Raw genomic sequence first — 12,667 nt, 5'->3', positions numbered from 1 at the left:
ATTTCCCCCATTCCATCTCAAGGTATCAAGTTCAATTTGGCACTGCCGTTCGGTTTTATAGATTTACCATATTTACATAGTTGCAATGGAGTAGATAAGGCAGCGATAAAGAGTTCAATCGCATCGGTTTATTGGCCTCGCACACATTTGTTGTTCAATTGCCGCTTCACTCTTGGTCTTTAAATAAATAATATTGTGTAATGATTGTAATAATCCATATCCGAGCGAGTGCGAGTGCATTCGTGTAATCATTGTTTAAATAGTTTCCCATTTACGAGTTCACACTTTCACTTTATCGAACGGAAGATAAAATGTGACTCAATCTCCGGTCGGAGATCGTTTATTTATTTATCAGGCCATAATCCCCTGTAATATCGGGCATTTACGCGAGAGAATCTTCCCAATAAGTCACAACCCAGGCTGCGAAGTTAATCAATAATGCAAGTGGCCATAAATCGGCACCGTTGCAGGCGCCACTCCTCTCGCTCGATATTGGCCAGATATCGAGTGATGGCTATCAAAGGCGCCAGCGGCAGCAAAGCAGAATGTCAACAGTTTAATAAATAAAATCAGCCAGCGGTTTCAGCCAGATGGGTTGCCAAGACAGGCGCGCGACTGCAATTAAAAGCAAAGCAAAAAAAAAAAAAAAAAACAGAGGCATCGAAAAGGGGCAAAGTCAAAGCCCAAGTGCGGCAAATATCGTCTCGGATCACTCACATGTTGCTGTTGTGTTGCTGTTGTTGCTGTTGTTGCTGCTGTTGCTTGTCGTCGTGTGCGACAGGAGCTGATTGTCGTTGGTCCCAGATCAGAATCAACAGCGGCATCGAAATCAGCGTCGACACATGCGATATTTGAGTCTCGGTTGAGAATTATGATCGATTTATTATGCGACAACCAGCGACGGCAGCAGCAGCAATAGCAACAACAGCAACATCAGCAGCAGCAACTGCAACATGGCCAAGTGGCTGTGACAGGTTTGGGCCTCGCTTCGGGTTCTTGGCCCACAGAATATGCGCAAGACATTGATTTTCGCCAGGTAATGAGGCAACTCATTAATCATTTTTTCGTTGCGCATTGGTTGGGGGATTATGTTGCCCGTCGCTTCGTTGCTGCAACAGGCACACCGGCAACAGCCAACCGGCAACCGGCAACAGGCAACTGGCAACTGGCAACAGTTGCTGCCTCTGACGGAATGCTGGCAACATGTTGAGCGTGCAGCTGCAGCAGCCGCTTCTCCTTGCATCCTTACTGGATGGCTGGCTGTCTCCTCTTGTTCTCTGCTTGATTTTGTTAACCTTTTGACCATTTGAAGTTATTTTTGTATGCTTTACTGCCAATTTGGTGGTCATTGGCCATTCACTTGACTTGCGCCTGTTGCTTGTCCGTTGTCTCTTGGCTGTCTGTTGCTGTTTCTGTTGTGTTGCTGTTGCAATTGCTGTTGCATTTGGTGTTGCTGTTCAAGTTGCTCTTGCTGTTGCGGTTGCTCTTTTGGCACACAACGCACAATGTCTGACAGTTTGGCCGATTGCCTGGTTCCTGTTGTTGTTGCTTTTGCTGTTGCTGTCGCCTTGATATTGCTCTTGTGCTCACCAATGTTGCTGTTGTCGCGGTCATCTCCTGGCTTGTGGCACACTGTTGTGCTGCTCATCTGGCAGAAGGATGGAGGCGGTCTGGTAAACTCGCTGAATGCACTACATCTGCAGGTGAAAGGGAATTTCATTTGTAAATGAAGTTTTTTATAGAATTTAAAATCTCAAATACCAAGTAATTCCTCTGCCTTTTTTAGATTAAAGGAAGAGTTGTATCACCGGATTTAAATAATTTTTAAAAAATATTTAATCATCAGGTTAACTGTGGAATGTTTGACTTTAACTAAATGATCTTTCGCCTATATAAATTATTATTTACTACTGAGGTACTTATAACATATGTGTCCTTAAAGGGTAATTAGGTTTTTGCGGTCTAATAAATATGCTTTCTATTGGCGGAAAAAAACTGAGCCTAAATACATATTAGCAGGCACTTCAATCCAAGTATGCGGATAATTAACGAAGGGTATAGAAAAAGCACCTCGATGTATTTATTGCCACTTTTCTGCACTTGTCGCGCACAGTTGGCCAACTTGTAAATGCCTGTCGTTGCGGTCGTTTGGGGGCCATTAGCCTTCGCCTTCATCTTCGTGTTAGCCACACGCACAAATCCCGAAATTCTGGCAAAATTTCTTCATTTTGGTGAGCGACTCGCTGCCGGTCGGAACCTGCAGTTGTTGGCAATTATTTATAGTTTCTGATGTATTCAATTTATTATGCAGATGGTTAGAAAGTTGCTAAATACTTGATGTACGACTCTAACATATTGGGTGTAATTTTTCACCGACTGGCTGGCGAAGGAAGTTCGAGGGAAGTTCAGCCAGATGCAGATGGGTCTATTAGACATGCATGAGTTTTCTTTCAGCGGCAGAAGTATCTAAATATTTACGATTTTCTCACGACTATCTGCGATCACTTTAGCCAATTGATGAATGACCCATTGAGTTTAAAAATACCAAATCTAATCCTCGTCTGCTTAAATTCAAATCGATCCGTGGCGTTAAAACCACCATTCGCTATCAAAGTCCGCTTAAAGTTCATCACACTTCAGACGGTAATTAATTACGGATACTTGCAGAAAAACTCTGAAGCCAGAAGCCAGTAATTAAACATAAATAACCGAGACAACTTAATTTTGAAGGTTGGCCATTCCGCAGCAGAGTCGATCGATCGACATGCAATTCTCCATGCATTAAAGTTTAAAGGCCATTTAGAAAAAATCCAGCGGTAGCAGCAGCAGCACCAGCGGCAGCGGCAGCAAGAAGAAAAAACATTTTCTAATTTATTAATATGTTTAAAGAGGGAAAAAATCTATTTGGCAAACAAGCCCGACTGACAGCTAACATAGATCGCCGTGGCTGGCGGAGACCATTAGAAAGCGATTAGATAGCGATACAGATACAGATACTCGATCCCCCGAAAGACATATGTAACCCACGAGCGGTAGGTCGATCGGTTGGCCGATCGGTCGGCCCAAGGAGCAGCGGCCAAAACAATGTCGGCCCGCTGGCCCGGTCCGCCGAACAATGGCAGCTAAACATGGCAAGTTAACAGTTTAATTTACCAAGAGACAAACAAAAAATGCCGCTACAAGCTAGCCAAACGATATGCGGATATTTAATGTATCCGCCAGATACGTAACATAGAAAAAAGCGCGCTGCAAAAATAAAATACCGCTCTCAATCTCAGGACCTAACAAAAGCAAAGTGCGCCGGCCGAGAAAAAAAGCCCGACTGCAGTTATCGCTCATTATGGATCGTGATCAATGGCGTGGAGTGTGTGAGACCCCCGAAAAAAGGAACCGCAAGATAAACGCACTCCGAAAACCCCTCCGAGACAAAGGCAAAGGCTCCAGGTCAGGCCAACAAGTGTTGCCGGCTAACCGAGCAAAAAGGCCGAAAAGGCAACGGTAACAATCTGGCCAACAATCCAGCAATCCAGAGTTGGCCAAGCTTCCGCCTCGCATCCTTTTTCGGTCCTAATTTCGCATGGCCCGCTTCGAAAAGCGGAGCAGAAACGAAATAACCAACGACCCAAGGCTAAATGACCGTTGAAGATTAGCCCAAAGTATCGGTGTTGGCCAAGAAGCACTTCGAGGAGCGCTACTTTGAATTTAAAACCTTTTTATGCTTGCCCTAACCTACAATTTGCAGAAGTTCAATTTTGTTTAGTGCTGCTGGGATAAATATAAAAAATGGATTAATACATTTTAGTTCTAAAAGCATATAATAATTTTGCTTTCCCTTTCCATTTTATTTTGTATTAACAATATTTAATAAGAGCTGTTAAAACTTATCAAAATTACAGCTTTGTACTCATTTCAAAATCCACAATTAACATAATGCTATCTCCTTAATTTGTTTTTCATTCAAATCAAGTTAATTTTAATTAAAAATTTTTACTGATTAAAGTATAAATAAACATTTTTAATTGCAGGATAAGTACTTAAGAATCGTATCTAAATTTATTCAACCTTTCAGGGATCAGGTTGTGCCTCCTATGCCAAACCCTGCTGCATTTCATTATGTTAATAAAGCATTTAATTAACGCACCATTTATGGCCACCAACCCGATCGAATGCAGTTTACCTTTCTGGCCTCCACCTCTCCTTTTCCGCATCTTAGTGGATCCTTTCCGCTGATCCCTTCTCCGCCGAGGTCCTCATCCTCATTCACATCTCCATTGTGGTGCGTGCAGCGTATCTGAAGACAAGAAAGGAAAAAAAATAGCCGACACAGCTGCGGTTTAGGTGGCATTATGGCTAAGACCACGGCAAAAACAAAAGGGAAAACGCATAAACAAAAATGCGGTAACCGCAAATGTTTTGCTGTAATTTTAGGTGTTTTTGCTTAAACGCCTCGATTTCGATTCGATATGCTACAGATACAAATACTGATACGTTTTTTAAGATACACTTTCAATGCTCTTGGCCTTTTGCTTTTTGCTCCTTCTCCAAATGACATTGAAATGAATAGGGTTTTTCTTTTAATGATGCAAAAAAATTGATGGCGTATCGATTGGTTGATTTGGCATGTAGAAGAAGGTTCTCGTTGGGTTTTTGTTATGATTTTCGACATTGAATTGCGATGGGAATTGATATATGAACTTGAAACCAGAGCGAAAGCACAATAAATATATGAACCCAAATGAACTCATAAATTAACAGACAATAAAATCATTGTAAATATTATTATTCGTATAACTATATATTATTCAAACGCAAAAGATATAAACTTTCCTACAAAAAAAAAAATTGTTATGATAACGATTTCTAATTTATGCGCAATTAATCCGTGTAAACATTTTTTAATAACAAATTTATTCGCAATAAATCTGTGCAATAATTTTACTTTAACTCCGCATATTTTGCCACCTGTTTTGAAAACTGGTTATATCCGATGTCTTATAACAATGAATTCTTACTTTATTGACCCGTTGGCTTACGTCCCAAGAAGCTTCCATCCAAGTCCTCCCAGTCCTCTCCTTGCCATCCAATCCTAAGTAGTTTTCTATGTCAACCGCTCACATTACCCACCCGATTTGGCGGCATTATAACCATTTTCCATATTCATACTTTAAGCCCATACGCACAACTTCTGAGCTGTCAGGCGGAACAATGATAATTTCCAAACCAAAAACTGGCTTCCACATCTCCCGTCCTCCGAAAAATACTCGAATGAGTAAAAAAGGAAACATTTTGGCTTTACCGTTAGCCGGCTATAACCCATCAATTATATTGTAATGATGTCTGGCTTTGGCTACTTCTGCTGCCGCTTTTGCTGCAGTCGCATCTTCAGAAATCATGAGCAAGAATGGCAACTGGGCAACGTGCTCATTATCAACGTCATCATTGGGCGGCGATTGGGCCAAGAGGGGGCATTAGAATGTGGCCCGAGTCACAGAACTCCGCATCAACATACACATCCACATCCCCATCCACATCTGAGTTGGAGTTCGAAAAGGAAAACTACTTATAGCACTGATGAGAATCGCGCCCGCCGAATCCACGCAGCTTCCACCTGGCTGACACTCGCTGCCAACAATCGATGCACTGCGGAAAAATAAATACCTTTTTAACCAAGGCATACAAGTTTTAATTTTTTATTTGATCTTTGATACATGCTCAGCAATATAGTTCAGAAAGTAAAACCAATGTATTTATCATATGATCAAAAAATCTCATAACTTTTAAATGACTAAAATTTAAAAAGAACTAATGTGATTTCGTAGTTATTTAATTTTTTTACAAAGGAAATCGGTTTGAAAATAACTATAATTCTATTATAGAAAAAATAAATAATTATAAACGATATGTTGGAAAGAGAAATAACGATAATCTTATCGTTAACTTTTTAGGACCAAGTTTGAAACCTTCCGAAATATTTAAAATATTAAAATGATTAGAATATAGGGGAAATCAATTAAAAAAATTATTTGTGTTATGGTCAAAATTAAACATAAGAACTTGCTGTTTGTTTTAATTCTGAGATTACTTCGAAAATGACCTTCAATGACCATTTTATCAGTCTATATATTCCTCAGTGTGTCCTTTGGAACTTTTTAGCCGCTGCAGCATTTGCATTCGAGTGTCCACTAAACGTCAATTAAGTGGGCTTTACCCACTACTCGCGATGGTCGGGCAGTTTGATTTGGTCGCCACTCCTGCTCCACCGCCTCCCAACTCTCGGCTCCTCCCGCTCCACTTTTCAGGAGTTCCAGAAGTTTCGCTCCAACTGCGATTTCCACTTTGCCCAGTACAAATACACAACATAACATAACGTGAAGTAATAGCTATAACAATATTGTGTACACAAGGCTTTTGAGGGAGATTGGGTGGGGACTTGGAGGGGCTGTCTAGGCGGGAAGAATCACCATCACCGTTGTCGTCATCATCTGCATGTGTGAGCCACTCTACCAGTGGTTTTCCCAGTGGTTTTGGTGGTGCGGTGGCGGTGCTGGCGGCTCCCTTTGTCATTTCGCCATGACGCATGCGTAACGTTCGATTTGATTCAATTAATGGACGGGAATTGTCTGTACGTGTGCTTTGATTGGGTTGGGTTCGTTTTGGTTTGGTTTTGGTTTTGGTTTTAGCATTGGTTTGCCTTTCTTTGCTTTGGTTTGTCTGTGAATCAAGCAGACTGCGGGGCAGACTTTTCAGTTGCTGATGGGTTGATGTGTGGATGGAGTTGGATTTTATGTCGGAGATGTTGCAGAAGCTGGAGTGCTATGCAAACACATGGAGTTTACTAAGCTCGACGGCATGGCAAGTGAAGATAATCGGAGAAGGGGATTCTTACCACCATTCTTAGCAGTAATCGAAAATAAATATTGGCAAATAAGATTAAACGTAACGTAGGCAGATTTGGATATTAAATTGATATTATGGATATTTGAATAAAGAAACAAATCTTGGAAAATAATTAATGATCTTTTCATAGACTTTAGACGCTTTTAATCACAAAAATATAGCTACGTTTATATATTTTTGTACGTATATTTGTGCAAATATTTTTCCTTGGTTAAATATAAGTTCGAGGCCACCTGTAAATCGCATTAAATTTAGCTGATCGAATATATTTTTTAAGCCTTACAACTTATGCAAATTATAGCACTAAAACCCAAAGCATCTGCATGCCAATAAAAGATTAGACGCGTTTGCCAAGTAAATGGAAGCTGTAGCCGCGTTCATGATTAATTGCAAATTCATTTCGAAAACGTTGAGCATCAATCACGAAATTCCAAATACGCCCCTCGAACAGCCCCAGTCGCTCATTAAAAGTAACCACTCATAATGATAATCTTTAAAACTAAACGCCCGCATTGTCGCGTCAAATGTATCTGCATTCAACGAAAAAAAGCATTTCAGTTTTTTTTTTACCTGACTGGCTCATCATATTTTCCATAGACAGGCTCCGCAGCTTTATTTGTCAAGTGCGCAATTATTTATAGTTATTTTTTGCAACTGGAGACGCCAACGCCAAATGGTTGCTGCGGTGCATAATAATACCAATTGGCGAGTTGCTGGCGTTTGACGTTCGTCGCAGCAGCAATTAACAATTTTTAACCTTGTTGCTCATGATGCATGTGGCTGCAAAAGTACTCCGATCATCCCGCAATCCGCTGATGATCATCATCATTACGTTGCAGTAAGATGCTGATGCATAAAAAGCTGCTAAATGTTTTCGATTTTCATCTCACGTCGAGTGCTCTTCGATTTTGCAATTGAATCGATTTCAATTTCGAAGCATTGCATTCCGTGTTTGCAAATATGAGACATCATCGACCTCATTTGCATAATCGATTGGTGATTGCAATGGCTGTCGTTTGGCATTATTAATTATGAAAGTTTTATTTCAATCGCAGTGATGGTCGGGTATGCACTATCTTAATTTATAGATCGTTGCCGCAATTCGATATTCTCGTTACCATTTGAATTGGTTTCACAAATCTCTGACATCGATGGGTCGACTGCTAATGAAGTGTGCATTTCGCAAGAGTTTTTCCATACTATTTTACGACTTTCAGCACTCAAGCCTTTTAATTTCTCATTTAAAATTAACACAAATTCCGAAAGAGCTTACTGAAATACCTCAAATAACATTTACCCTGTTACCCACAGCAACTCCACTCACAGCAGCAACAACAACAGCAGCAACTACAACATTAACAACAGCAACATCACAAGAGCAATCAGAGTAGCGTGACTTTGTTGTTTGATTGTTGCTGCAAAAGTGAAGGTTGAAAAAAGCTGGAAAGGCGACAATTAATGCTCTAATAAAGCCAAAGAAAGATGCAACACGAGCAGCAGCAACTGCAGCTGCAGCAGCAACATGCGACAGCAGCAATTTCTGTTGCAAGTGCAACATCTGCCACAGTCGCCGCGTGAATTTCCGTTAATAATGTTGTCAAAGCGTTCCGATGCGTTGATAAGCGCTTTCGTTTTGACGCTCTATTATGTGGGCGTGGCCGATGGGAACGCATCAGAATTTGTGACAATGGGCGATCTCCGCAGAAGTAGGCGTGGCCAGTCGCATTCCTTGCGACCCGGTGGCATGATAATGGAGGGCGTTGGATTCCAGTACACCATGCGCTTTCAGCCGGGCTTCCACCTCCACAAACTGGCCCAACAGGAAGGTGGTGATGGCGGGGGCATGGATCCAATGGGAGACGGTGGTATGACGGAGGCACCAATGCCCATGCCAACTCCTGGAACACCACCCACTGAACCAGCTCCCACGGAGCCCGAGGAACCGGAGCCAACGATACCCATGCGTACCACATCAGCACCCACAGAGGTAATAAGTGATATTTATTGAAGCTTATGTGGTGGCTCTTCTTTAAAAACCATAAAATCATCTTATAGAAAATATTGAACTCTAATAACCTCTAGGGTTTAAATATGCTGTGTTGTTAGAGTCCCCAAAATATCAGTTTGTGTGAAAGTGAATTTAGCTTCAATTAAAACATAAATAAAATCTCTATTAAAATGTCTTTGACCCCAACTTTAGGTTGAAGTTTGCTTCAAAATAAATAATCCAATTTTGGTAATGTATGGAAAAGTCATATGCTCCAAAGATTTTTTAAGAAAAAGTAGATTAAAACTTATTAAGACGAACTACAACGAAATCAACCATGACCTTTGTATTAAAAAAGGTTACCAAAGGAGTGGCATTTCTCATAAATTTACCATAAAAGTCATTAAAATATTTTAGATAATAATGGTTTAAACCGATGAAGTAAACCATTAATCTTCTGTTTATATAAATATTAGTATCTTGTTTTAATCCCTTTTTTAGGAACCCTCACCACCACCAGCCACGGATCCGATGATGATGATGCCCACTCCGAGTGGCTCGCCGGGGATGATGCCCAGTCCTAGGCCAAGTGCAAAACCCTCGATGAGGCCGCCAGTGCCCACGCCGCCACCCACCACGAACACCTCCATCATGCAGCCCCAACAGACGCTGAAGAACTTCCTCTTTGGCTCGCCCATCGAGGCGAATCTAATCCTAAAGAAACCGAATGCACCGCGACCGAAGGGCAAGGGCTTCCTCAGCCTGTTCGAGGTGATCAAGTTCCCCAATACGAGGTGCAGTGTGTCCATGGGGGACATCCGGAGCATGGAGGGCGTCTGCTACCACGAGTTCGAGTGCAAGAGCCTCGGGGGGATTCCCACCGAGAGTTGTGCCGAGGGCGTGGGTGTATGTTGTGTGTGTGAGTGAAAGTCCACTGATCCACTGATTTACAAGCGATCTAACACCGATCTTCTTTCACCTCAACAGTCGTCAATGGATGTGGCGATGTCACCAGCCAGCAGATCCTTTACTTCGAGAGCCCCAACTATCCGAATGCTGTAAGGGAAATGATGATTTGTGTACTCATAATCAATGTGAAGAAGGGAGTGCAGCAAATGAGACTGGATTTTCAGATGTTCGAGGTGGGAGTTCTAATTCCATATGTGTACTCCTTACTCTAATTGATTTTCCCTCCTGATCTCCAGCTAAGCCGTCCCACCAATGGTGATTGCCTAGATGATCAGTTTATAGTGTCGGGGCACAATACCAATTTCCAGATTCCCATTTTGTGTGGCATCAACACAGGACAGCATAGTTAGTAGATGTAGGCTGAGTTAAGTTTCTAAATAATACTCATTACATTTCAGTTTATATCCACGTTGGCGATTCCAACGAGAGCAAAGTATATCTTTCTGTGTTTATGAAAGTCTCGGGAGGTGGACGTTCCTTCAATATCAAAGTCACTCAGCTGGATGACGACTTATCTCCCAATAATTGCCTGCAATATTTCACTGAAGCCGAGGGTATCGTAAAATCATTCAATTACGATACAGATGGTTCGATTGTGGACAACCGAGAAGCTACATATTTTGTATGATTAACTGGTATATATTTATGAACTTATTTAAAAAGATTTTATTTATTTAGAACAACCTTAACTATGCTATATGCCTAAACCGATTAAAGAACGTTTGCAGTGTGGCCTATAATACCGAGCAATTTGGAGGCGATCAGCCAGACTTTCAAATAGTCAACAAAGATGAAGGTACTAACTTATTCCGTTGTATCTTTTGAATTAATTTCAAACAAATATTTATTTTTGCACTCTTTGACAGGCGAAAACGATGTGATCGCCGATGGGCAGGCTGGAGCGGGGATCTTCAACTGCCCAGATGACTTTATAGCCATCAACTCGGTGCCGCTTTGCGGGGAGCGGTTCAATGACGGACGGGACACCGAAGATTTCACCATGCACGCCACCGTGAGGGACACCGCCGCAGGTCCCATCATCCTACCCTTTCGCACCGACGCCGAATATGTGGGTCGCGGCTTTCGACTGCTCTACAAACAGGAACTGTGTGCCTGAGATCCATCTGCGATCCGCAACTCGATCACTAGTTCACAGATGCATGTGTTCCGCTGACTTTCGATCTGACTCGGCTATACCGTTGTTTGGTTTTGATACACTGTCGGAAATGTGAGCTTTGAAATCATAATAAAAACATTCCTTATAATTTATTTATTGAACTAGTGTCACTGGAGTTATTGAAAAAGTAATTATATCATCTAAAAATGTTTAATAAGGAGAATAACAATCATAAAATTTGTTTAAATTTAATCATTATGAAATTAATGTTTGATAGCTTCAAAACATTTTAGCAAACTGAAAACTAACTAAACCGATTTTCGAAAAAATAATCTATTTTTGTCCCTAAACAGGACACATTGAAACTTTTTGTTTTTCACTAAAAACTTTTACTTATTTCAGTTCAAGTTCTATAAATTGGAAATATTCAAAAAGACAGTTGATGTTTTATTAGACAGAAAGTTGGATGCCAACCTTATCAAGTTTTTTCAAGTGCACATATGGAATTTAGCACGCTTTGGTCAACTGGAGGGCATTGGAGTTCGGCAACTTGGGATTTAGCGGCGTCTCGATGGGAACGACAGTTCCGTTCCCAGTGCTGCCCCCGTGTTAATGTGTTTTATGTGATTCAAAGCGATTTGGTGGCTTAGTTTTGGCGCCGCCCACCCACCGAATGGGCGGTTCGCGGGTTCGGAGTTCACACAAGATCCACAAGGGACCGGAGTCGATTGGCGTTGGTGTTCGTTGACAGGTTTATTTCAAATTTTCACGTCTCGAATGGGCAAAAAGATACGGCGGTATGACGAAATCTATAACTCGCCGCATCGCCATCGTCGCCGTCGCCGTCGCAGTTTTGCCGTTCGCTCGATTCGCGGTCTCTATGCTTAAATTTGTAATAAATTTGATTTTTTCCTTTCGATTGCGATTTTCCCTTGGCTCGGATTCGTTTGCCCCGCTGCCGCATGATAAAGTCACAATTAACCCACGCCTTTTTCGTAGCGGTACTCTTACATATATTTGCATATCATTTTGATTGTTTGGATTCGGGCTGAACTCTCGAAGCCGTCGCTGACATGGTGATGACTAAAAGTGTGCAGCACCACCAAAGCCAAAAAAAATAATAGATATAACCACCATCAGTGCAAGCACCACCGGCAACAACAACTAGACCAAAGCAATCATGAAAACGACAACAAAAATTACTTCTCGACCAACAATAGAAAAAAGAGGAAGACGACAGGGAAAAAATGGCATATTGCATGCCCAAGTTTTGAAGTTTGTCATCAAATGACGTTTTCGGATACCTTGGACAACTTCATGTGGCACTGTGGTAAAGGATACCAAAAATAAGAAACGATCTTTAACTAAGAATTGCAAATGATAAAAGTCGTTTGCTTCTACGATTTGGTGCTAACAAGATTTTCGATTCTAAGTTCATATTTATACAAGTATTACCTCTCCTTTTCCTTTTTTCAAATTTTGAGTTTGACAAAATTTTATCATAGGGTTTTCAGTTGTCAACTAGCCTTTTTTTTACTTGATAGAAGGGCCATTACAAATCTTATCCATCTGAAGCTCCTCATTTTTTGTCCACCATAAAAAATTGTTTTACAAATAAAGACTGGACAATTGGAAATTAACATTAGGACCTTTACAAAACAGCTTGCAGTTACTGTATAAGCCTAACCATTTTAACA

The 12,667-nt window shown here is 41.2% G+C and overlaps 1 protein-coding gene across 1 annotated transcript; it reads left to right on the top strand.

Annotated features, from left to right (window-relative positions):
- Positions 1-8,488: 8,488 nt before the first annotated feature.
- On the top strand, positions 8,489-10,970 carry LOC108101047. The gene is made up of 7 exons (XM_017205225.1): positions 8,489-8,884; positions 9,386-9,803; positions 9,872-10,026; positions 10,090-10,198; positions 10,252-10,475; positions 10,532-10,649; positions 10,720-10,970. Exons 1-7 carry the CDS (start codon positions 8,489-8,491, stop codon positions 10,968-10,970), a joined length of 1,671 nt encoding a protein of 556 aa, XP_017060714.1.
- Positions 10,971-12,667: the final 1,697 nt, after the last annotated feature.

This window comes from Drosophila ficusphila, unplaced genomic scaffold, assembly GCF_018152265.1.
Source record: "Drosophila ficusphila isolate 14025-0441.05 unplaced genomic scaffold, ASM1815226v1 contig_791, whole genome shotgun sequence".
NCBI lineage: Eukaryota > Metazoa > Arthropoda > Insecta > Diptera > Drosophilidae > Drosophila > Drosophila ficusphila.
This window is presented reverse-complemented; position numbering and strand designations above follow the sequence as displayed.